This window comes from Dasypus novemcinctus, chromosome 6, assembly GCF_030445035.2.
Source record: "Dasypus novemcinctus isolate mDasNov1 chromosome 6, mDasNov1.1.hap2, whole genome shotgun sequence".
NCBI lineage: Eukaryota > Metazoa > Chordata > Mammalia > Cingulata > Dasypodidae > Dasypus > Dasypus novemcinctus.
Window position 1 is genome coordinate 36,862,818 of NC_080678.1, and position 26,828 is coordinate 36,889,645.

Below are 26,828 nucleotides of genomic sequence, written 5' to 3' on the forward strand. Positions count from 1 at the left end.
GCTCAGGTGTAGGGCTAACTGCTGCTCCTGGCAGACTTGCCCTTACATGGTCTGAATGCTTGTGATTTCAAACCAACTCCCCCTCCCCCACACATACCCTTGGATTCTCCTCAGACCATTTGGGTTTACTCACCACCAACCCCCCCCCCTCACCTTTTGACAAAAGAAACTGTTTTACCTATTCTATCAGATGGCAGATACACACGCTAAGCTGTCCTAATTCACACCAAAATTGTAACTAGCCAGAGAGCGGTTTGGTTAGGAACGAAGTGTGCTTTCCTTAGCTTTTGCCCTTGCCTTGAGGAAAATCTGGAAGAAAGCCCTTTACTGGGGATGGGAGTAGGGAAGCCTGCCTTTAAGATTCCATCCCAAACGTGGTTCAGCTGCAGAAAGGAGGAACAGCTGCTTGTAGGAAAGGCATGGAGGACCTGAGAAGAGATATGGGGCAGAAACAGGACATAGGTTCACATCACCACACACATTCACTTCATGTTTTATTTTGCCTCTTGCATGGTCTTCAGATAGTTTTACAGTTCATTTTCTACAGGAACTGAGATGTAATCTAAACAAAGTGTCATTCCAACCTTAATAAAAATTCTTGACCATGGAATATGTCAGCATAGCACTTCATGATCCTAGAGTGATAAAGGTATACATCTGGACATTCGTTTCACAGTTGGAATCTGTGAACAGAATACTGGCCAAAGTAATTAAAAGCCAAGATAAAGCCACAAGCAAAATTGCTAAAATATCCTGATTCCATAAGAGGTTGACCCTAAAATCCTCCAGAAAAGATGATACAATTGTCCATTCTTCTATGAGATGCTCTCAGAGAAAATCGAGTGACATTTAGCTGTTTTAAACAATACCTAGCAGGGATTTCTCTTCATTTCAAAAATGCAAACTTGATTCCAGCTTCCCAACATACTAAAGATTCCTACCTTTGAAAAATGCAAAGGGCTCCTTTCACCCCTTCAGTGGTTTGAAGTCACTAAGGTACCACTAGGTACAAAGCTTTAGGACTCTCTCAAAGCTCACACTGAACTGAACTCCAGGAGTAAAAGAAGTCTCAGATTTCCATCTTGCCCCCACACCCACTTCACTCAGTTCAAAGTTAAAACAGCTGAAGCAAAACTGCAGGAAGCAAGATAAAACGCTATTATTAATTTATAGAGAAGTTAGCCAGGCATGATGAAGAAAATGAGTCCTGCAGAGAGCACCTGCCAGCCTCGTGCTCAGAACCCTTAAAAACACCAACTCTAAATTAAAATACATGAAGCTTTCAGAATCTGTGGTTAAAGGGAGGGGCGGGGGAATAGGTAACCATAAATCACTGGTTAAAGTATACTCATTCTTTGCTGCATTTAAAAATTAGATATACAAGCATGCAAGAAAAGGATTCTGATTTAATAAAACCAGGAGTAACAGGTCTTGAAATTAAAGGACAACTGATCAGAGTGCAGATGGGACCAATCAGTCCCTGAACCCTACTTGACAGCTCTAACAAATCTAACATTTCACATGCTGACCTGCTATTGAGGTTAATTTCCAGAAGTGACTGCACGTTGCAACAGACTGAGTCTTAAAGAAATCAGACTCTCGTACCCAAAAGTCATAGCCTAGCCCTAGGTGGGAGGCACTTTAAAACAACAGAACTAAAAAAAAACAAAACAAAATAAAACACCCACAAAAACACCCACAAAGACCAAAGTAAAGAAAATCCACCTTCTACTATGATACACATTATTCAAAGTGCCATCCTTAACCATCACCCTTTCACTTTCAAAAGGAAAGAATTTTTTTAATAAAAACAGTAAACAAAAAAGATAATCAGGTTACAGCTAGTTTATATACAAATAAATTTACAAGTCTGTCATTTTGAGGCTTTTGCCACCAGCAACTGCGTATCTGTCCTGACAAAGCACATCATTCCTGAACCAGAGGTCACTACAGGTGACAAGTGGCCACAGCTTAACAAAAAATAGAAAAACTGCCCAAAAACCGTAATCATTTACTTAGCTTAAACTAATGCCACAACCATCCCACTTGGGAGTCTGCATCCTGAAGCCTCTGAAACCCACTGACTGCTGCCTTGTCCACAAAGAATGAGAGAAATTTCATTCACTAAACTAAGGAGTATAAAAGAAGTCATTTTGATTACTCATAGGTGAGAAATGCAACCACACTGGATGCAGAAAACAGTGCTGACTACATTTATTGAAGACCCCCTCCCTATAAGCCCATGTAAGAGGTCTTGACACCTAACACAAGACCCAAAAAGGAGGCCCACATCTGTTTCACACAAGATTTGCAACAATACTATCTTCTTCCAACCAGTGAGTAATGTGAATGTATGATGGGTGAGTTTTACATAGTCTTCTTTGTTTCCAATCCAATTGGCTGATTCTGTTGCCACTCCAGAGGCTGAACTGTATGAAGACCCCAACCACCACCCACCAGGTGGAGTTAAGAGACTTTTGGACAGTTCACAAGGCCAACAAATGTCACAGGCTCCGGCCAAGTATAACCACATCCTTTGGAAATCCTTCCATTTTTGCAATTTCAAAACAGCCTAACTTGCTGTAAAATTCCAGAATTCTCTTATCATCTGGTCTCACTTCACAGAAAGCCCCCCGGGAGCCTAGGAATAAAACAAATATTCAAAACATAAATAAGTTACTTAATTAGTGGAATTTGGGATATGAATTGTGATGAATCCTTAATATATTTTAAAAAATAAATAGGGAATTGTCTCTTCTAGCTCCTAAATTCCGTGCTGTATTTTTAAAAAGTCCTATTAATATTCAACAGAGGGAAGTTCTTCCCCAGAAAGAAAATCTTTCAGGAAAGAATGTGTGAGAAACCTCAAGGCAAAGGACACCTCAATTCAAAAGACATTATTCCATTATTCCAGAGCCTATTCCAGCATGTCACAAGTCAGTAAGACAAAAATGTGACATATATTCTAAGACACAACTCACTGCATATACCTGCATGATTCAGTTCCATATATATGTAATTGTTTAAATTCTTCCACAAAGGAGACGCCACTAACTCAATTGATATAAAAATTCAGAAAACAGACAACAAGCATTCTTATCTATCAACAACTCTCTAACAAGGATAGGGAAATTACTTGTTTTTGTATGGCTCAAGGACTAAAAATGTTTTTGTTTTTTTAAAAATACATTTTTAAAGGGTAGTTTTAAAAGAACATGCAATAGCCACAGTTCTTTGGCCCTCAAAGACTAAAATATTTACTATCTGATCCTCTACAGAAAGATTCCATACCACTAATACACAGGAAAGTTATTTCTAAAGGTTGAGCATGGATAATAAAACTCTGAGAAAAAATGGATAATTCTGCAATCTTAAATTTTCTCCCTCAGGTTCACTTAATTTTCAACTACCACTTATGGGCTTCCTGGCAAAAGAAATATAACCTAATGTGTTCACGTCTCACCTTATATGGGGCTTAAAATAAGCGCTGAGTATAAAAGAGCAGCATTTTTCAATACAGTAGAGGTAGAGGTGATTGATATACATGCAATTCTTACACCACTAATAATTCAGAAAGCAAACCACAAATGGTGAGGAAGGGGATAAAAATTCACCATAAAATTCTTCCATTTTACCCTAAAATATAGTCCTGACCCCATCTTGACCAAACACTAACAACTCCACAAATACATACTCACCATTAGCCTTGAGTGAAGACAGGAGGCAAGCCATCATGCTTTTGGCCACACTTGGATCAGTTACTTTTTTGTGAATATCCATCTTTATCAAAGAAGGGAAGTTGGCAAGGAAAGTTTCTGGCAACACTTCCTGCTCTTCATGGAAACTCAACATGATTTTCTGAAACGAGAATTTCTTGACTTTCACAGGAGCTATCCCTTATATACATACATACATACATACACACACACACACATACCCCAAGTACAAAACTCAGCAACAGATAAAGGAAAGCAATATTCATTAACTCTTCAGTCATTAAGTAATTATCACATACAGGAGGATTTACTGGCTTATAATTCTAGTGGAAGCATTTCTATTTTAAAAATAGTTTATATATTCTGGATTGGCTCCTGGAAAAGAAAAAGATACAAGTGGAAAAAACAGTGAACTCCAAAAAAAATGGAGTTTAGTTAATTATAATGTCCAAGTGCTAATACCTTAGTTTTTAAAAAATGTACCACAGTTAAGTAAGAAAATAACTTTAGGGAAAGGTGGGTGAAGGGCAAATAACATTCTTTACATGTTCCTATGTTGAAAACTACAATTGTCAGTTGTGGACCGGCAACACATCAACAGCTCAACCACAAGCATCTTGCAGTGTCAGTGTCAATATAATCCCAAGTAAGAGAAGCCATTTCAAACCGCCTCTCTGATTACCTAGCCATTTGGCTAGGCCCGAAAGGTGAAAAACTGTAACAAATGATAGAGAATGTGGGTACTTTTGATATGGGGAGAAAAAAGTTTTTAGAAAAGGGGAACAGGAACTACATAGATAAAAAAATGTCCTAAGAAAGAGTCCAAATATAGACCTAAAAGTTATTTACTAAGCATACAAGTTATTCTCAGGAAGAACTATTAAAAAAATACAAATGCTAAAGTATAAACCAAAATAATCATGAATCTTGAGCAACATGGAATACTTTTTTTTAAAAAAAGATTTTATTTATTTCTCTCCCCCCCTCCCACCCCGGTTGTCTGTTGTTTTTCGGAACACTTCTTTAGAGAGGAAATATCTTTGAAGTTGGGAAAGAGAAGATATAACAAGGAATGTTCCTATCAGAAAGCAGATACTTAAGAAGCTCACCCTATTATTTTTTAATTACAATGAAAACTGAATTACTGAAAAGGAAAGCTAGCCTCCTGTCAAAGAAACAAATGAGAGACTTTGATTACCTGATGTTGCCCTGAGTACCCAATGAAAAGACCATAACATCATTCTTAAATTCATTGCTTCAAAACAGGGAGGAAAAAAGGTTCTTTGTCTATACTACGTTTTAACTCGAGGAACTTTTACAACAGTACTCCCAATCAAAAAAGTGGCCTAATGCTGAGGCCAACAATGAAAAATGCCATTGTAAGAATAAATCCTATGAATTCTTTTAAGAAATTAACTTAGAAATTACTAAGGTTTTATGATATATCTGCCTGCTTTTCTATATTAATAACTTTAGAGGGAAGCAGATATGCCTCAAAGCAACTGAGCTGAAAAGGCAAACTGATGCAACAAGGAAACACAAAGAGGAAATACAATGAGAAACATCATAAAGCAGGGAGTAGATGTAGCTCAGGCAACCGAGCACCTCTTTCCCACATAGAAAGTCCCAGGTTCGGTCCCCAGTACCTCAAGAGAAGACAAGCAGACATAGAGGACACACAACGAAGGGGGACAGAGGGCAGACAGCAAGCACAAACAACGAGGGAGGAGTGGGGAACAAATAAAATAAATCTTAAAAAAAACAAAACAAACCTTTATATAAAAAAATGCCCATAGTATAATTCTAAACCTATGAATTACCTCAGCCTCAGAGAGTTCTTTGTCACCATTTGGCTTGGTATACTTCTCTTGCATGAAGGGAATCCAGGAAATTTTACATTTTTTAATGAAGGGTGTCACATCTACAGTACCCAGAGCATAACCGCATATGCCATCTTCATCTTCTAGAACAAAGCAGTAATCCAAGCTGAGGGAAAGCAGCCCTCCTACTAACCTGCTCAGAAGAAAAGAGGCCAGACTGAGTTTCTAAGTTACTAACTCAAAACTTCAGACTTCACCAATACATACCAAAACCACAATGCACTTGAATGACAACCTATGGTAACTACATTTGGTGTAAGAAAACTGGAAACACATGCATATTAATATTCAGGTTTTACTAAAGCTTAAGTGGGACTTAAACATGTCTATATGTATTTCCACTTCTCATCTCCCCATCAAGTGCTATGATAAATTTGCCTATGAAATGTCCACTCCCAAATCCAAATACTCATCACATACTTGTCTCCAATTAGGTCAGGCTGACTTTGAAAAGGCAAACCCACTCCGTCATCATACATTTCTCTGCAAATCTTGTACACGGAAGCCTGAAAATATAATCTAATTAAGAAACACATCAGGAAAAATGGCAACAGACTCAAAAACAGCAATATAAGTCATAAGTCAGTCTGGATCTCCAGAAGGAAAAGGAAAAAAATATCTGGCCTGTCAGAGAAGTCACCTAAGATAATTCACTGAGTCAGATTTGTAAAACCAGTGTAAGCAGCATGATTTTAGTTAACATTGAGAACTGGCTCCTAGGGGATGGCTTCTGGTAATAAGCAGTGGATTCAAAATCCAGCCAACTCTGATAGCCTATCAATTTTCTATACGTTAAGAATACTCTTCTACCATGTTTCAAATCTGTTATTTTCTTTAAACAGGCTTGCTTCTTTCTGTAGCTGAGGTCAATAGCCCACAGGCACTTCACAACCAAAAATTACAAAAAACTTTATCAGCTTAAAATCGGTTAAGGTCAACATAACACAATGTTTAGACTCTTTAAATAATGCCAACCCTGAATACATTTCATTGGACTTTTTCAGGCGAGGAGTTAAGGGACTTAGCAAAGATGTTAGGAGTCTGAACGCCCTAGGCTCTTCCTCAACTCTTCTGTACATCTCCCCTCATGTGTACAATGTTTCAGTTAACTTTCTCCATCTAAATTTTGTATATTAAGATGCAGAACCAGAGTTCTAAGGAAAGCAAGAAGTGTGCACCATAACCATACACCAAGTTGGAAAGCAGAGAGACAATTACCTCATCTTTAGGAAAATATGGTCTGATAGTATAGACTTTGGAGGTAGGAGTCAGTGGGGGTGGTTGAAAAAAGAGATCATTTGCCCCGTCAATTGGCAGCAAACGCTGTGGGAAGAAAAAAAATACGAGATGGATTAGCATTGGGAAGATGTGCATTTCTTTAAATGGGTGTGCACTGCAGATTACCAACTTAACATTTAACTGGCTACTGCAGGCAGACCTAAAGAAGAGGGGTATACTATGCTTTACTAATATAAACACCTCTTTGCTGGGAAAAGGGAGTACTTCTGAATAGAAATTATCCAAATTGACTTACATAGCTTTAGTGACATATTAGTGGGGATTTATTACAGTTTTTTAAAAAAATCTATTTCAATTATGACAAGTCTACTCCTTAACACCAATCTTATATAGACCATCTCTTTACTAAAAGATGGCAGAACAGAATGTCAGGAGGAGAGGTTTGGTCTGAAGAGGGTTATCTGTCCAGGAGACGCTTTATCCCCAAAGCAATGCGCTTCAGTTTGCTGTGCGCAGCAGAGCACCTGTTGAGGGGAGAAAAGTAGAGCACCTGAAAAGTCCATGAACAAATTCCAATACCAAAGAAGCTTCATTTTTGTTTAAATTTTCATTAACGGATTATTCTTTTTAAGACCAAGTTATATTTATAAACTAACTGAAAAAGTATCCAAGCATTTTCAACATTCATTTGTGTAATTATCCATCTGTTTTGCTCATGGAGTTTCCACTGGCAGACAAGCATGCGCGCATTGTGCATTGCGGGCGCAGATTAAAATGCTGTGCGACCTGCAAAGAAACAATGTGAAGTGTATACCTAGAGCCGCTGCGCTTCGCGGGCGCGGGGGAATTGGCAGCATCTCCTTCAGAAATTACTGTGAAAGAGGAGGAAAATTTGATTTAAAATCCAGCTATGTAACTAAATTGAATTTGGGACCAGAAAGCCTTCGGCAGACCAATCCTTCCAGCCATCTGATGCGCAACATAAGGTTTCTCATAAAACAAAGAAAATGTCAATTCAGTTGTGAATTCATATTGATACCTGGAACTCTCCTGCTAGACCACCTCTAAAGGCCCAGGGTTCTTGGTCTCCAATTAAGAACTGTGCTGAAGAATGACTACGACACCCTGTTGAGATCAGATCCAAGCGGAGAACGTTACGAGAAAGGGGATTTCCTGGGGTCTCAAACGTCCAAACAACTAACAAACACTTTGTGGAAATAGCTCTCTAACAATAATAATCCAGGGTTTCAGGGCAAGGCTGTGATAATAATTATTTTTAAACTTAATAATGAGATCTAATACTGATATTCCTTCCTCCAGTTAATGAAAAAAGACCATTATCAACTGTGCCCTTTCTTTGAATATCGGAAGGAAGTTAAGTCCCGAGTTTGTATGGATCAATTTTATATATTCCCTATATACGACTCTAAAAATTAGGCCCAATTCTTGCTCTTTGGTGAAATTACACTAACTATAAACCGAAAGGAATGAGGTAATGAGACAAATTTTATTATCACAGCCCATGAAGGAATTAAACCTGTCTGAAGTCACATTTTACATTTTTAGGAAGGGTACAGGAAAGGGAAAAAGGGAGGGGGGGATGGGTTAATCTTGTCAGAAAACTAAGGTCAGCGGAATAAATAAAATAAAATGTTCAGTAAGTTGACACAACCAAACACAATGAAAACTTCTGAGGACCATCCAAATTTAGACTTGGCTAGTTATATTACCAGTCTGCCAGATTCAGGAAGCTATGGAGAGCCAATTGATGCTCCTAATTTGTTCAGAGCCGAGACATACTTTTGTTTAAAGTATGAACGCATCCGGCTCCTCTGATCACCATTATGATCTCTGCAATGCACTGAACACATGCATGAAATGGCAGGCTTTGAGGCCCAGAAGTCGGCAGTAAGGTCACAGCTTAACCAGCTTTATAGGCAGTTAAGGCAATGAAATAATGAAAGGCAAATATTTGAAGGCCAAATCAAAATTACCTGCCTAGTCTTCTGACAAGATAAAGCAGCGCAAAATATTCTTTTCCATTTGAAGACAGCATTCTACCTCCTGTTCAAGTTAACAGTCTCATCAGTATAAGATATATAGTGTGCTAGTCAGACAGTCCCAAAGCAAACCAATTTTTTGTTGACAATTCAGGCCCATTAAGAGATTATATCTGGGTTTGTCTTTTTTTTTTTTAGGGGTAGGGGTATTTTAAAAATTATTATTTGTAAAATAAAGATGAAAAAGATTCAAAATTTAGGCTATAAAGATGACCTGCCCCATTCTGTAACTCAGTGTGATTTACACTGGGTGAAAAAACTAGACCTCTCAAACTTTAAGATCAGCCAATTTCCCCTAGCCCCCACTTTGAGACCACAACATAACTAGCACTTCCAACTATCACAATAAAAAGCTGCATATACGAAGAGCTGTGTAAATGAAAACATGGTTAATGCCTCAGTCGCTGCGCAAACGTGACTTCAGTTCATGCCTATTACTCTTAAATCTACCTGAGCTACCTCACAGATAGAACCTTTCAATTTAAACTAATTAATCATGACGCGCTGTGAACATCTGCCGCTGTCCATCCAATAGTAGTAGACACTTGTGCTGAGGATTCTCCCATCTGTACACAATGGGGAAGAAGATAATAGAAGTCGTTAGTAATCAAAAGTACTGCATAGCCACATTCTTTAAAGGACTGAATGCCAGCTGGACTGGAGAGAGGAGGAAAACAAAGGGTTCTAATCAGTAATCCCCTGGAATTACTATAGAACCATGAAAATACTTGCCCTGTCGTGAGCTTTAGTAAAGGTATACGGATGCCAAGATGATTACTTAAAACTTCTAATATGCTGTGACCCTGAGATTGTATAAAAGCTTCTATACAATTTGGGAAAGTTAACCCATAATTGTATAATAGAGTGGTAAAGCTAAGAGGAGACAGAAACAATACTGTATATACTCAAGAATTTAATTTTTTAGCAATTCTTAAATTAAAGGTTAAATATCAATATTTTCAAGTGATTACTTTCTCAGTTTCAATGATCCAGATTTCAGGTTCAAAATTCCTAGGGACCTTGGAAACCAGAGATTTAAATCCCAATAATGATTAATTATTATTGCCTGGCCAGTCACCTGAAAGGCAAAGGGTGCCTGCCATCCAAAAACCTACAGAGAAGTTTTTCCTGAGCTTAAGGGCAGTTATCTGGCACAGATAAGATTTAAGAGCCTTTAACAAGAAGTTCAAAATCCTCTTTTACCTGTCGTGCTATATATACACAGCAAATTAAGAGATTTTACATTTAACTTCCAGCCATATCAGAGGAAAACCATTACTTTTTAATATTTAAGAGCCAAAAGGTATATAGGCAGAAAGAGAAATGTCATTACTACTGCTTTATCTAAGCTCACAATGTTTCATACATCTATTTCACAACCAAGTCCAAGTTACCCATCATAGTATTGTGACTACTATGAAAATTATGACATATCAGTCAGCCTTGCTGCCTGCTATGTGCTATGTGTAAGTCCATTACATATTCCGTATAGCTGGATTGAAAACCTGGAAATGAAATAAGGTCCCTGGAGAAAAACTTGGCCATGCTGGTGCTTTTTACCAAGTTTGAGAATTTCTAAAAATTAGTTTTCAAGGGAGACATTCGAAAGTCTACTTCATGAAGCAGAGTTGTTAGGGGACTGCAATTTCCATCCCCTGCTAAAACCAATTACTTGGTAGACGGATAAAGAGAAAACCATATGAAATAAAAATAGCACCAGAATAGCCTTCCACTAAAGCTCGCATGCGCACAGGGCTGGGAGGATGGCTTCCTCTTGCCAGGCCCTTTAGATCACTTCAGCAATTGTTCTGTTAAACACAGCATTAATGTTATCAAAACACAGCAAGCAGCAGAGAACTTACAGAGTCACATTTCATAGTGTCTCATCTCCAAATCAGATAAATGTGGTATTCAGGGTTCCATCCAGGAAGCATTCAGTCAGAGCAAGTTAAAGTCAGTACTTTCTAACACATTATCAGGATATTTATGCTTAATTAGCCCAAGGGAGAAAAATCAACCTGCTCAATGTAATTGCTCAAACTTGCACCTCAAGTCTGCAACAATGCCTATATTTCAAAGAAAGCTAGGCAAAGAATTTCAAGAGCTGAAAATATGCCAATTCCCTAAAACATTTCTCTCCCTGTGGGATAATTTATCTTTTTTTATTTTGTTTTGTTTAAATAAAGGGACATATATTTGAGGAGAAGAGATTATTACTGGTGCACCTACCTAACCACTGCACAAAAGACTTCACCATAGACATTATACTCTTGATATCCCAAACATAGGAGTACATGTCATAAAGGATTGTCCTGTTGGCACAATTGGAGAGCCGTGTGAACATTCCCATCACTAGTCCGCACATCTCTTCAAACTTGGCTGCCCGTGACCGCCATTCTTCAATCTATTGGGGTTCAATACAGACTCAGAAAACCACAAGCTTAACAAAACAATCTAGACATAAAGTTATAAATTAAACTGTTAACGTTACCAGTTACCTGCAATTTATCCTAAATATTAAACAATTAACTGGCCTAAAAACTCTTTAGGTAAGTAATAAAACACTCTATCCCCCAAAGTGACAGACATTCCTAAAATAGTCAACTTTCTTTCCTTCATTCCTAAGTAGAAGGTTAAACTATTCAACTGAAGGTACCAGATTAAATAGAGTTCATATCCACCTTACAGAACAGAGCCTAAGAGGTGGTCAATTTTCTGCCAGTTACTTGTACTCATTTATGACCCTCTCTGTATCACCAGTGTGGAGATCATTAAGGCTAGAAAAGCAGGGAAATTAAGCATACTCACTTTTTCAGAGTCTTTTCCTTTGCAATTCACACTGACAACACTGCTATTTGCTCGAAGCCACTGGAACTCCCGTAACATCTGTGCTCCTTTAGGTCCATGCTCATAAGGAAGGTAAAATAGATCAGCAAGTAACTGCAAATCCTCCAGAGTCACTGGTTCTGCAGTGTACAAAGGCTTTTCACTAGGACCTGGCACAAACTGCTCCTTGTTTGTCTGTTCATCGGTCTGCATAGGGGCAACATCACTAATGCAATCTTCCTGCATAGACATCTCTGGGGATTTTGATTCAGCCATGCTCTCTTTATCAGTGTCCATTGGTCTCAATTCCTCTGCCATTTTAGCTTCGACAATTTCAGTAAGTAATTGACTGTCATTCTTGTGGTCTGCTTCCTCTTGTTTTTCCACTACCATGTCCATGGGTTCCTCATCTGGCTGTTTCTTCTCTTCTTCCTTGGTCAGAGCTGCAGGCTCACCACTCAAGGCTGCTCCCTGGCTCATAATGGGCTCCTGGTAAACTGTTGTAACTACAGTTGAGGCATTTAAAGAGGGTGCTGCAACTAGGGGAGCCCCGTCAACCACACTTGCTTTAGCTCCACTGTGTGCAACTTGCCTACCTATAAATACAAACAAAATATCACCACAAAGATAATCAGGAATTAGAATCAGAACAAATCACATTTAAAGAAATGTTTCCTTATTGTATCTGTAATTGGAATCTCCAATTAGAGCCCTGAGAAAACGTCAAATTTCTCTAAACCTCAGGGGAGTGGGGGTGGGGACGAATATTCAGGCAATAAACACTCCAACATCTATACATCTGTCATCTTCTCTTCTGAATATTTGTATATAAAAATTATATTCTCTAGACCTCTAAATTTCATCTAATTTCACTTTGCTTGGTGGGTCTAAGGTAAGCCAACACGACAGTGTTCTTTGTGACTCAACCACATGATCCATATCATTTACAAAGAAAAGCCAAACTCACTGCTGTACTGATGAGGTACACCAAATTCCTGCAACCACTCTGTTAATGCTAGCTTTAGAGCCATCTGTGGACTGTAGAGTACATCAGTTTCAATATCTTCATCACTGCCTTCATTTTCTAACTTTATCTGGATTGATACAGTACTGTCTTCACTGTCAGCTGCAAAAGAGATCACAAAAGTTTTGATTACAACAGCTTCCTCAAGACTGAGATAGACAAATGCAAAATTTGTTGTTACAGTGCAACTACAGAAGCAAAGAACTGGAACAAGAAAAAACAAACATAAAAAGGCAAACACAAACATCATTCACTAAACCATTTCACCTAGAACAGTCACCTAAATGCACTGCTAAGTGTAAAATCTCAATTGAAATAAATATTAGTTTTGGAATAATTGGAACAGTAGTTTACAAATGTCCACTGAGTACCAAAATTATCAATGCTTTAAAGATAACATCCCCTACCCTTCAGGGGCTTATAACTTAATAAGTATGAAACTAATAATAGGCACATAAAAAAATGCCATGAAGGGGAAGAAAAGTGGGAATACATGTGTAAGGTAAAAAAAAAAACAAATACAACCTGAACCAGGATAGTGGTAGGAAAAAAAAAAAAAAAGGATAGTGGTAGAGAAAATTAAGTCTGACCTCTTGGGCTTGGTATTCAAAATTGTCTGTTCTTACTTTTCCTTAGTATTTCCCTAATACGTGGTCAAGTTTGGCTAGTGTCTCTACTCATTTCTTGTCCCAGCTGAAATATCCCCTCCTCTGTGAAATAAACTCACCACCTGTGGGAACCCAGGCCCTGGTCTTCCCCTCCTTAAATGAAACACAGCCCCAAGGCACAAAGCTGCGACATAAACTGGACAAAAAGTAACAAGCTTCCCCAGAGGAAAAATGTGCAGATGATACTGTAAACGCGAATTTTCTCAAGGCTCTATACCTCCTTCCTTCAATAACATCACCAGACACCCTGTTTGTGAGCTTCATGTAACTTTTACAAAAACTCTGTTCCCATACCCTATGGAAAGTTTTTGTTCTGAAACCCCTTATATCGGCCCCTCCTTTTCTTGCTTCTTTGCAGAGTGCTACTTTCATTCTCTGACCGGCCTCCATTGGACTTTCTCCTGTACCTAAGTCTCAATAAAGCTCATGTCTAACCCAACACCGTGTGCATTCTTTGGTCCTGAGGCTGCCCCAACTCATGCCCTTCAGGAGCTGGGTTGGAATACCACCACTCTTACTTAGCAGAAGTAATCACTTCTTCCTCTATGCTCCTACAATACTTTGTAGGTAAGTATTACAGCACTTACCACACTACAGTACAGCTGCCTATATGTCTTATCCAACATTAGCTATGTTCTTCAAAAGTTGGGAATACTTTAGTCCTTGCATCTTAGTGCCTGGGAGTATGCATCTGCCACAAAATGTGTTGAAATGTTAATGAATAAACAATTAATGAACATTCTCTTACTTAGAACCCTATAATTAGGATTTTCATTCTTTTAAAAATTAGTAAGGCAATTTCTAAAACGAATGTTTCATAAATGTAAACTGAATCTAAATGATATTATGAAGTAACTCAGAGAAGAATATCTAGTCATTAAAAATAATAAAATCACCTGAAAACAAACTGAGTCAGAGTGATTCTAGGTATAAGGAAACTCTAAAAAATTAGGGTACTAAGTTAGATATTAAGTCTGGTATTCAAGACTTCAAAGGCTGAGTCACTTTTTAAAAATAAGGAACTAAGGGCAAGAAATTAAGTGACTTATTCAAGACCACTCAGCTTTTCTTCTAGTTAAGGCTTTCTTCTTCTATCATACAACATAACCATACTAAATACTGAACAACACACCTTAATAAGAGCTCTTAAATTGTGATTACAAAGTGATTTCATACTTGCCAATTGCTCTGGTTAACCTTAGCTCTCCTCCCAAGGTAAAGGGTCAAATAGAATCTACTTACTCATCACTACATCTTTTCTTACTCCATTCATGTTTGATTTATACCAGGTGGCAAGGGTGTGGATAGCAACATAGTTGGCTTCAAATTCACAATTTGGATTAGTCAGGACTCCTTTTAACCGTGGGATGAGTTCTGTGGATCTTCCCTTGTATGGACCCAGAAATAGTCTCTTCTGATCATAATCATTAGCATGAATGTTATCCCAGATTACTGGGGCTCTTTTAATAATCTTAGAGACCTCTTCAATAGACTCTACTGGAATTTCTTTAGAAACAACTTTGGGACCTAGAAATAATGACCACCATTAATTAAAAGAACGTCACACATGGTTCTTAAGAGGTACTGCACATCAATGTTTTATTTTATTCTATTTTCCCTATGTATTATATATATACTTCCTAAACATTTTTTCAAACTAACATAGCAACAAATTGTCTTTTTACTCAAACTTTTTGTTTCCTCTAGCATATTTCTTCAGAACAGATTTCTAGTAATGGAATTAGTATAGTAGCCAAAAGGTATTAACATTTAAGGCTTGGGCAAGCTTCTTTAAACTGGTATCATGTTAGTAAGAAACAAATTTCCATAGCATTCATTAATACAGTAAACTCGATTAGACAAACCCCAATTAACCTATATTCTAAGGAGGGTTTCTCTATGCTGAATTCTTAGAAAAAGGCTAATATAGTTGGTTGATTACTGTCAATCTATTAAGACAGCTTTCATTCCATAAAATAGAACAGTATCCTAAAGTGGGAGTATCAATAAATGATATTCAGATTCACCGCAAAATCATCAAAGATGTTATTATAGTTTTTTGGACTAAAGAACGTATACATTTTAAAACAATGTATTTTAACAATGAAGATGAAGTTTTCTGGTTAAGGCTCAGTTTAAAAGTTTTCAGTTAACTAGAACAACCAATTTTTGTAGGTCTATTGTAGATAAAGTTTACTGCATACATCTTAAAGTTAAAGGCTTACCTGTCCAAAGCACCTCAATTCCAGGTAGAAGCTTTTCACCCACAGTCCTTAAATAAGGAGACTGAGAGACATTTGGATAACAGAAAGTGCCACAATATTCTGAATGTAAGGGAGGAAAATCAAGTAAAATAGTCAGGAGTAAAATTATCACCAGCTTTTAAATAGGGGAAAATGTCTAATAATCCCAAATTCTTTTCATCCAAATGATAAAAGTTCTCCATGCCATGTCCAAGAGGATATAAATTCAAGTGGGTAGTTTAAGAATCAAGTCAAAAATCAGACAGTCTTCTTCCAATAGTAATACAAACCAACCCTTATAGTCCAATCATCACTAGAAATACAAGATTACTAAATAAACAATTAAAACTTTAGCATTTTCTACATAATTCTTAATTGCCTACATTTCTGTAATGATTTCAGATACCAAAGAGAATAAATTAATATATAGAATACAAGATTGGGTTCCCATGGCAATTAGTATTCAACTGCAACTTAAACTATAATTTGGATTCAATCAATTCCCTGTATAATCTTATTAAACATTATTTTAGGGAAGCAGATGTGGCTCAACTGATAAGAGCATCTGCCTACAATATAGGAGAGGTCCAGGGTTCAGTACCCAGGGCCTTCTGGCCCGTGTGGTCAGCTGGCCTACACACAGTGCGGCTGTGTGCAAGGAGTGCCATGCCATGCAGGGGTGCCCAGCAAGCAGGGGTGCCCCCCACGTAGGCATGCCCCGCAAGGAAAGCCATCCCATGCAAAAAAAGCGCAGCCAGCGCAGGAGTGGTGCCACACACACAGAGAAGCCGACACAGCAAGATGACGCAACGAAAAGAGACACAGATTCCCGGTGCCACCTGACAAGAATGCAAGCGGACAGAGAAGAACACACAGTGAATGAACTTAGAGAGCAGACAATGAGGGGGGGGGAGGATAAATAAAAATAAATCTTAAAAAAAAATTATTTCAGTATTCATGTAGTTAGTATTAGACCACTGAAAAAAGGTTCATGGCTCACAATATTCTAAGCCAGACATACTCATAAAATTAAATAACTTAGTCCAAAATTTCTTATAACTAATTTATTTACCTTTTCCTAATCAAAAAGTTTAGGTCTGATGAAAAACTTCTAAAATCGACTTTGTGGGGCAACTGAAAAAGAGGCTAAAATATTTTCAATGATTGTGACAAACGTGTCACACTAATGAAGGATGTTGTTAATGGGCAAACTGGAAGGGAGAGGGAGTGGGGCCTATGGGAATCCCCTATATTTTTTATGTAACATTTATGTAACCTAAAGCTTCTTTAAAAATTAAAATTAAAAAATTTAAAAAATAATTGAATATAGCAAGATTAAAGTAATTATGGTAAATTAGCATAATCATTCCTCTATATGCCTTCAGAAGCAGGATTTTTAATTCTTTTGCTACCAAATGAAGGCTTATAAATAAAGATAAACTTAATTTTTAAAGGATTATCTGTATTCAAAGCTTCAATGCTTTTAATTAAAAACTTTCCCATAGGGAAGAGAAATAAATAAATAAATCTTTTTTAAAAATAAAATAAAACAAAAACTTTCCCATTAGGGAAGTTGACTTGGCCCAATGGATAGGGTGTCTGCCTACCACATGGGAGAGCCAAGGTTCAAACCCAGGACCTCCTTGACCCGTGTGGAGCTGGCCCATGTGCAGTGTTGATGCGTGCAAGGAGTGCCGTGACACGCAGGGGGTGTCCCCCACGTAGGGAAGCCCCATGTGCAAGGAGTGTGCCCTGTAAGGAGAGCCACCCAGCGCGTAAGGAAGTGCAGCCTGCCCAAGAATGGCACCGCACACATGGAGAGCTGACACAGCAAACTGACACAACAAAAAGAAACATTCCCAGTGCCACTGATAAGGACAGAAGCAGTCACAGAAGAACACACAGTGAATGGACAGAGAGAGCCGACAACTGGGGGGGGGAGGGAAGGGGAGAGAAATAAAAATAAATCAATCTTTAAAAAAAAAACAAAAAACTTTCCCATTATATGAAAGAGTTTATCAGTGTTATGGTCACATGAGAAACCAAGAGAACAGGAATAAAATATGACAGTGAAAAAAAATTTTTTTTCAATGAAATGTATCAGGGAGGGAAAGAAAAAAGAAAAAAAGGGGTGGGGGGAAGGCAGGAATGAAGCTTTCGATGCCAACTACTAGAAATAAAAGCCCAGATGGGAATGGGAAGAGTAAAGAATGGATAAAGATATTTATGGGCAGAGAAAGGGAACAAGCAGGAGAAAATGAGAAGTGACTAAGGTAAAAGCAATGTAAATTTGTTTTTTGTATTCATTTTAATAATCCTATCCCTCCTTTAATACTGAAAATGTACTGTTCACATACTTCTAAAACGAAAACAATTTTTTTTGCTTAATCAATTTGTCACTTATTAGTCCCTAAAATTTCTCCAATTTAAGATATTTTAGAGAAATATCTTCTGAAAAAGGCATTCCTGCATTGAAGCAAGTTGGGGAAAATAGTGCCCATATACATTTTTTTGAAAGTTATGTATTTCAAGACAAGCAGTTAAATATAAAGTTATTGTATACAATACCTGTGGGACAGAAGAGGAAGGTTTCTGGCTCTCCTAAGTATTGATAAATTTCATTGGTGATGGAGATCTGGGCATGAGCAAAAGAACTGAATACCTCTTTGTCTGCTGCACACATATTATGGTCAATATCATCAAAAAGCAAGGCAAATGACCTGCATCCAAACTGAGAAACCTAGAAAAGAGCAAAATGCTTTCCAGCTCAGCTCATCTTAAGAGTTAAAAATACAGGAATCCAAACGTTAAAGTATATGCTTAACAGTCACACTAAAAAGTCAAAATACTCCCTCAGTAGAATGTTCAAAGCCAGACCTACTGTTTTTACATTTTCAATGAAAGAAATTCTAAGTTAAACAATTTAGACAGTTTTCATTTGTGTTTGGATACAATATGCCAATACATTCCAACAAAGCTTCTGCAACGTGGCCTATCTTTTATCTCCTTAACTGCTGATTTTAAGTGGCACTAAGGGAGCCAGAAAAATATAAAAATATGAAAACATGAAACAGGAAAAACCCAGGCCTTGTTCTAGTCCCAAATGGCACATTAATCCTACTTTGTCCCTCTGCAGATAATACTAACTAGGCTGTGAATCAGAAAGACTGAAGCAGAACACCACAGAAGAATCTGACCAAACAGGAAAATAACCTCTTAAAAGCTCACTTGTAGTGGTGACAGTAGCACAATATTGTGAATGTAATTAACAACACTGATTATATATCTGATTGCGGTTAAAAGGGGAAAATTATAGGTTATATATGTTACTAGAATGTATTTTTTAAAATCCATGGAACTGAGCACACACATACAAACTCACTTGTGAAAATTGTGACCACCTTAAAAATTTTTTTACCAGACATTTTAATGTCATCCATAACATACATATTTGCCTAAAGAAAAGAAACATAAGGGAAAAAAGCAAATCTAAAGAACCCTGGGAAAAGAGACGCTCTAAACTTTACCAGAAAAGGTAAGCAGCTTTCATATTAAGTAGAATTTAGAATCTGATCGGGATCCCCAACAGCTCATGTTTACCTATTCCATTTTTTGCCTCATTCATTTTGGAAAACTAGCCACTAATCATTTTCAGACTGAATTATATCTCTTGTCCATATAACAGAGGAAACTGATGTTTAACAGATAAGTACTCTGTTTCTATAACCTCAGTAACAAATTCAGTCAAGCATCCATTGGTTTATATCAGTTTCTCAAAATGTGGTTCTGGACCATTTATCTCAATCACCTGGATTCCTGATGCCCACCCCATACTGTGAGCATAAGGATTTCTAGGAATGGAGTCTAGAAATCACATTCTTTAAAGCATCACTTCTAAGCGTTCTTTTAAGGCCCTTCTTAAGCAAAGTGACGTTTGAGAAGCACTGGTACCTCTAGTAAAGCTCTTTCAACTCATTTTGGAAAATATTCCTCTATCAGAAGCATTGGAGTAAAAAATTCCTACAGAAACAAAAGAAGCATGGATTTGGTTTCCTTTTAATATCATAAAAGCAACTCAAAAAACTTTTGATTTCATATACTAAATTGGGAAGAAAATGTAAAAATTAAGCTAGTTACCTGGTCTAGTTTGCGTTTCAATGTAGATACTTCTTTGGGGTTAGAAAAGGTGATATCCAATCCAGGTGAGATAGCATAGATGAACTCTATTTCATATTCCCGTGCAGCAGAGATCAGAGTCATAAGTTGTTCTAAAGAACACAGTCCATGTTTTCAGAAAGCAATACCAAAAACTAAGAACCTTTATCTTTCGACAGAAGGTAAAGGATCATTTTCTCTGATTTACAATCGGGTAAAAAAAAAAAAAAAGTCCCTTAAATTTTACAAAATCATCACATCTAACATGATAAAAAGCCATACAAAATGGCAAAAGCCTTGCATGACTTAATGTCACAGTAAGAAAAAGAACAATAGTTTTCACACCTTTATTTGAACCAAAAGAAAATAAAAAGCTGTTCTTTTCCACTTTCAAATAGTTTCTTATCTTGGGAAACACGTTTAAATTGCTAATACATTTTATTTCTTTCATTGCCATTTCTCAGAGAACTGTCAATTCTTAGTGAACAAAAAACTTGCGTTTAAAAAAAAAAATCTTTGCTATCTTTCTGAACATCCCAAAATAAGTAAATCTTTGTATAACTATGTTATAATTTAGAAGGGAGCCGATGTGGCTCAGTAGTTGAGCACCAGCTTCCCTCATCCGAGGTCCAAAGTTCAATCCCTGGCCCCAGTACTTCAAAACAAACAAAAACAACGAAAAAAGCCCAAATGATTTGGAAGGAAAAAATGCTTTCTTCAGAACCAGGTTAAGTGATGGCTTTAAAAGTCCTCACCTTTAAAACCACACACACAAAAAAATCACTACCGATTTTAAGCTTTTTCCTAAACAAATTTAGAGACTCCCATTCCATACCACAGAATAGAGAGATCCTTGAATAATTTCCAGTAGCATTTCAAGATAGTCATTCAATTATATTTTAATTATTATTCACATTGAATTTCATTACCAGGACCCCCAGAAAATAATTAGGTTGAAGACACATTTAAGTTATATAGAGGTATAAGTTGTAATTATTTCTTCCTAATTCAAGGAAACTTTTCTGCCTTCAATTCCTTGGCTGGTCTCTGTAGCCAAACATATCATTAATTATATGTGTATACTATTTAACTCCAAATATAAAAGTGTTTCCCCATTCACTCAAGTCCCTAGAAAAGGAGCATCCATTCTAATACACAAGGGGGTTCTGTGAGGTACTACCTTATTTATGAACTTTATGCTACTACAAACCTAAGAATACACCTAGTAAGGATAGTCTGTGATGGCTCTCCACTTCAGTACAGGCCTGGGCTAGGGTGAGATCTTTATTTTAAATAAAGACAGGACCAGTAACAGTGCCGTGCCAAGTCATATTGGAATCTGAAACAAAAGAAACAATCAGTAATATTGATCCTGTCTTCATTTAAAGTTTTGATAAATTGCTCACTATGGATTTCTTGCATTAATTTTCATTTTTAAAAAATGAATAAAATATGATTTATCTTGATTACTGATTTTTTAAGAAGCCCCTTACACTTTGTTCACAAGGCAAGGTTCTTGCATTGCCCTAGGCCTGTCCTGCTTCAGCATCTCTTTGCCCAGTAGCTCACTGTTTAGACCACTGGCAGAAATGTATACAATTTATGACCACAGAGGAGGCATAATCAGATTATCTCACCCATGAATCACACTTACAGCTGTTAGCTTGTTAATGTGACTTTCTCTAAATCTGTACTAACTCACAAAGACTAAGTAGTTAGCAGGAAAAAAGGGAAACTATCTACAAAGTGAAAATGAAATTCTTATTCAAATAAAATTATTGTACCATTAACATTTAAAATAAAGCTATTTTCTTCACATATTCTGAATTAATGGATTAAAAAAAAAAAAAGATTACCAGCTTCCTCCACGGAATACATTTCTCGCCAAAACATCCTATGTTTGTAGTCATCTTTGGGGGCATACAAGTATGTATTTAACTCCCATTTCTGGAGCCTTAGGGGGAAAAAATTACACATATATAAACAGACAACATTTAGGCTATGAATCTCAAATTTTTCCTTTTCCTATAGACCCTCAATATTATACAAAGCTAATAATATTCTGGGCAGTGGCTTTTAACCTTTTTTTTTTCTTTTTAAAGTCAGTGAAAATTTTTTAAAAAAATTAAATATTATAAGAAACTTCAACATATTAAACAGTTTTAAGTTAAAAAAAAAAAAAACAACAGTTCCGAGAGAGGCAGATAAAGTCCAAAACATATTCAGCTTTCCTCAAAAAGTGTGAAAACCTCCAGGCTAGGTGAAGAAGAGGTTAAAGACAAAAGTAAATGAATTTCTGCCATACCAAAATCATCAAATTGTATGCAGCCTGTTCAATGTTAATATTTCTTCAAACAAATGGAAAATGTTTTAAGACTCTCCTCTCCTTTAAATAAAAATTTACCTTCTAAAGAGTTCTTTTCTCTGCTCCATAACCCAAGGTCTTCCATAAAATCCTAAATTCAAATCAAGAATGAAATTATTTCCAAGTTTCAAACATGGTAAGCTGTTTACCCAGAAAAGCACGTTACAGTACAATGCAATCCCATTTTGTAAAAAATGTGTACAAAACACCAAACTCTGACGGATATTTAGTAAAACATTATAAAGTGTCTTTATCTTTAGATGATGATATTTTAAGGCAACTTTTTTTTTTAGGAGGTACCATGGATCAAACCTAGGACCTCCTACCTGGGAAGTAGGTGCTCAAACTCTGAGCATGTGCTCCCCAGTTAAGAGTTGATTTTGTTTTTAGGAGGTACCAGGAACCAAACCTGGGACCTCATGCATGGGAAGCAGGTGCTCAACCATTTGAGCTACATTCGCTCCCCTTAAGGTGATTCTTACACCTAGTTTGCTTAGGTTAATTTTCTGATTTTCCAAACAATGAACATTTATTACTTATGCAATAAAGTTACTTTAAAAGAGCTATACCATATCATCTCTTTACTACCAATAAAGACCAAACATATAAAAAGAATAACTTTTTAAAAAAAGAATAACTCAATCTTAAAATGGAGAGGAAAAGCAAGTAATCGAAAACTGCTAATATAATTAATTATCTAGACTTAGGTAATAGACCTAGGAGGCAAGTTAAACTGCTTTTAAGAGTGCTGGGGGAGCTAAATGAATAAGGCACGAAAGAATCAGGAACAGGATCTAGAAAAGAATCTGATTAACCTAATTTTTACAATCATTTTCTTATTTTAAAGTTCCTGATGTAATCAGAGACCAAAAAATGCTTGAATTCACATTCACAACAAATCCAACAGTGTGAGCCACAACAAACCCTGACCCAAACAGGAAACTCTCTAACAATCTCAATTTCAGCGCAAAGGCTTAACAACTGAAAATTCAAGAATGTGACTTGCCCCTGTGTCTCATAAAAGGGCAAAGCACTAGTAATGCATGCTCAGGAAACAAACCTGCAGAATGATGCCACCACAAAGACCTTACATCTTGCCTAACCTTTATTTTCCACATCTCCCAGTCTACTCATCTGTAAGAGATAAATAAGGACAATGTCTCATGAAGATGGTTAATAAAAATATCTTGAACACAAAATGCTCTACACACAAAGTCTACGTAAAAGACTACAACAGAACTGAAATTTCTGAAATGTGTATTAAACTCTGATCTCTAGACAGGATGGTTACTCTGCACCACAAACAAGGACTCTGACAAACCAAAACAAAATTCATTATATACTAATATATGGAACTACAGCACTTGCAATCTTGACGATTCAATGTTACCCTCTTACAGGTAATTTAAAATATTCTTAATTAGTGAAATTTATGAGTCTTTAGCTTTCCTAAAGTCTTGGCATTGTCATTTTTTTCTTAAAGGGAGTAGGCATTAAACACCCCCTTAGAGTCAATTTAATATTAAAAAAATGATTTTTGCAGTGTTTACCATTTTAATTTTCAGACACCCTCACTCTGCCTTTGAGAGTCAGGTTCATGGTTTTGGTTGATGGGCACCACAAACAGGAGGGAGTGTTGTTATACATGAGTTAAAACCAACAAAGCTTTGTGAGGGAAGGAAAGCAAAAAATTATCCTGGCAGTACCTACAGTATTTGCTATCCTCATTCATTTTAGGAATGGTGCCAACCTGGAAGAACAAAAAAATCAGTGCTGACTCAGGTGCTCAATTACCAAGAAAATATGCAAGGGAATGGAGAGGGAGGAAAAACAGACGTGAACTGAAAACCACCCCATTCTCTAGCATAGGAAGGGGCCCCATTCTAACACTAGGCTGAAAAACAAACCAAATTATTTAATCGACAAGCAGCTTTCCTCCATAACTACCTAAGGTGTAAGTGACAAGCAAATTTCCTTACAGATTCTAGTCTAGCTCTAAAATTTGTTACCCTTGCACTCCCTCTCAAGCCTGCATTCCAACACCTTTAATGACAAAATACAGATTTTTTTTCTTTTGTCTCCCCCAACTTCTGCAAGACTGTTAATTCTGGTGAACAGGTTCACTCTCCAATGTAGCTGCAAATTAGTCTCTTCTCCCCTACAATTTAAACAACCTAAAATACTATAACCACCATCCACCTTTCAAATTTACAGTCTACTTTTACGTGTGATGAAACCCTGGAAAACCTGAAGCTGCTCTTAGTTTCAATGGCAAATCTTCTTTTTCAAACCTTTTTTTCAGTTTTATAGAGACTAATTTCCGACTCTCAGGCACACCATTACATATAAAAAGACAAGAGAGAACGAATAAAACAGCTAGGAAACCCTGAGCGGGCAAACTACTTCAGAAAATAAATACTGAACTAGAGGAAAGAGCAATGTTACTGATTCGTACTTCCACAGAATGCAAGCCTGAGTTAATGTGTCCATTCATATTCAGAAAATGCGATACAATATTGTGATACAATCTGGCAATTTTCCATAACAGAAAAATCTATCATTCCTTTTAAGGCGAAACGACAAGAGACGGCAAGGACTGCAGCCTCTTCTGGGGTCACTAAATTGAAATTTCGTATTTCAGATACTTTGAGAATCTGTTTTTAGAATCAAACGTTATCCTTCAGAGACAAAAAAAAAACCCAGTAAGTAGTTGGGAAAGACGGCAAGTTTCTAGGCTGCAAGTAAATCTTCAAAGGGGTGTAGAAGGCTGGGTAGCAAGGAAAACTCAAAGCAAAGAGGAATTTAATACCATAGGTCGATTGTTCGCTTCATTCCAGGAGGACAAGTACGTTGATTTTTCCCCCCAAAGGATGGAGGCAGACGTGAATACACTTTTTCATTTTAACGCAGACACCAAAGTGCAATCAAGTATAATCCAGAGGCTAACACTAGGCTCCTACCACCGCCTCCTCAGAAGCCTGGCTCCAACCCCAAGGCGGGTGGGGCCAGGCCTGTTAGTAGCCAGAGGGAATTTCGACACCAACTAAGAACGCCAAGAGGCTAGACTCTTTCACACTCCTCGCCTTAGCAGGGCCAAATTTCAGACCTGGCGAACTAAGACGTTCCAGAGCCCGATAAAGCACAGTGCCCACCCTCGAACCCCTCCCCACCAGGAGAGAATATAATAATAGTAATGCGGGAGGAGAGTTCGCTTGCCCAGCCCGCGCCAGAGAGCTCACCTTCCACCACGCCACAAAGGAACCTCCGAGCCCTTCCTGCCGCCCCGGCCCCCGCGGCTCCCCCGGTCCCGGTTGGGTTGTCTTCTCCGGAAGCCGGCGTTGCCGGCGGCTCCAACGTTGCTCCAGCGGAAGCGGCAGCGGCAGGACTGGAAGTGAGCTCGCTCTCCCGCTCCTCCAGCGCTGCCTGGTTTTCCTTCTGCACCATCCTCCTGCCCCTAGCCGTCGCCACCTCTGCGGGTCCTCCTCGGCCTCCGTCCGTAGGGCCGCAGGCCCGGAGCCCTGGAAAGGGCCTTAACTCCGAGCGCGCGTCCCTCCTGCTCTCTCCCCTCCCCCTCGGCCCTTCCCCCTCCCTCTCCGCAGGGGCCCGAAAGCCCGGATGGAAAGGGCGGCGGCCCCGGCGCGAGCCCTTTGTCAGCCGCTGCCTCAGCTTAAGCTGGGAAGCCGGGAGCCTGAAGGGAGAGCGAGACCGCAAACTCTAGTTTCCTGGAAGTAGACAGTCTAAGCTCCTTTTCTCGCTCTCAATAAGCCTCTGTTACCTCCCGAATATCTTCCTTCTTCCGCTGATTACCCTCGAAACCCCGAGATCTCCTTTGCCACTGCCCCTACCGCCCGCTTCCTGTTTATCCGCAGTGCGCCTGCGCCGCAGACCGGCTCAGACCGGTCCCCTCAGCCCGGCTGCCCCCACCTTCTTTTGGGCAAGCCTATTGAGTCTCATTCTGTAGGGGGAAGTAAGACAGAGGTCTTGAGACGCGAAAAGCGGAAGGTAATGAAGGCAGTGGGATGTACCATTTATGCTCACCACCCTCCAGAACGACGCAGGCATCCTGGAACGGACCATTATCCCACCCATAGAAAGGGGGTACGGGAGGAGGTTGGGCAATTGGGAAAAGGGGGGCAGGGTGAAAAGCGGAGGTGTTTACTTTCTCACTGCGCAGGCGCAGCACGAAGCTTCTAGTTTTTAAAGACACAGGAAGGAAGTGACCTACTTTCTATTGCGCTCCTAGTTTTAGTTGCCTTCATCTGTCTGACCCGTGGTTGGTTTTGTGAAGACACCACTCTAAGGAACTCAGCTCACTCCTCTGCCTTCAGTCATTTTTCCTACTCCCAATCTGGCACTAACCTCGTTTAAAAATTCAGGAATAAGTTCATTCCTTCATTGAGCAGACATCTATTGAGCGTGCCTCCTGCTGGGCTCCAGCGCTACTATGAGCTCACAGTATTGTAGAGGAGACAAGCAAGTACACGCACAATCTCTGCCCCGAGCTCAGGATGGGGAATTACTTATTCCTCTGGCTTTGCTTTTGGGCTGGATCATAAAGGATGAATAGAGTTAGACAGACTGAGTAGCCGGGAGGGGGAGACAGCGCTTCAGACAAGAGCAACAAGAGTTTAAACGTAGGGAAATGTGAAAAG

At 38.3% G+C, this 26,828-nt stretch overlaps 1 protein-coding gene across 5 annotated transcripts; it reads right to left on the reverse strand.

The window, feature by feature from the left end:
• Positions 1-481: 481 nt before the first annotated feature.
• OGA (O-GlcNAcase) lies at positions 482-26,628 on the reverse strand. Of its 5 annotated transcripts, none has more exons than XM_071215694.1 (17): positions 25,416-26,064; positions 22,216-22,267; positions 21,668-21,765; positions 21,022-21,150; positions 19,794-19,924; positions 18,225-18,396; positions 15,639-15,737; positions 14,656-14,940; positions 12,689-12,847; positions 11,704-12,317; positions 11,125-11,299; positions 7,875-7,960; positions 6,815-6,919; positions 6,017-6,102; positions 5,537-5,729; positions 3,699-3,858; positions 482-2,641 (listed from the first exon to the last, which is right to left on the reverse strand). In XM_071215694.1, exons 5-17 carry the CDS (start codon positions 19,914-19,916, stop codon positions 2,505-2,507), a joined length of 2,394 nt encoding a protein of 797 aa, XP_071071795.1. In that variant the 5' UTR covers positions 19,917-19,924; positions 21,022-21,150; positions 21,668-21,765; positions 22,216-22,267; positions 25,416-26,064; the 3' UTR covers positions 482-2,504. The 5 variants fall into 5 exon arrangements, with proteins under 5 accessions (XP_071071795.1, XP_071071794.1, XP_058154523.1 ...); XM_071215693.1 differs by lacking the exon at positions 21,022-21,150 and adding an exon at positions 23,237-23,310 and having other exon boundaries at positions 25,416-26,059; XM_058298540.2 differs by lacking the exon at positions 21,022-21,150 and having other exon boundaries at positions 25,416-26,628.
• Positions 26,629-26,828: the final 200 nt, after the last annotated feature.

Excerpts from the sequence above, each read along its gene's own strand:
- OGA (XM_058298540.2), bottom strand. The coding sequence starts at position 25,620 with ATGGTGCAGAAGGAAAACCAGGCAGCGCTGGAGGAGCGGGAGAGCGAG. Across the intron at positions 18,397-19,793 it reads TGAAACGCAAACTAGACCAG|GTTTCTCAGTTTGGATGCAG; the intron begins GTAACTAGCTTA and ends GCTCTTTTCTAG. Across the intron at positions 2,642-3,698 it reads GTCTTCACTCAAGGCTAATG|GCTCCCGGGGGGCTTTCTGT; the intron begins GTGAGTATGTAT and ends TTTTATTCCTAG.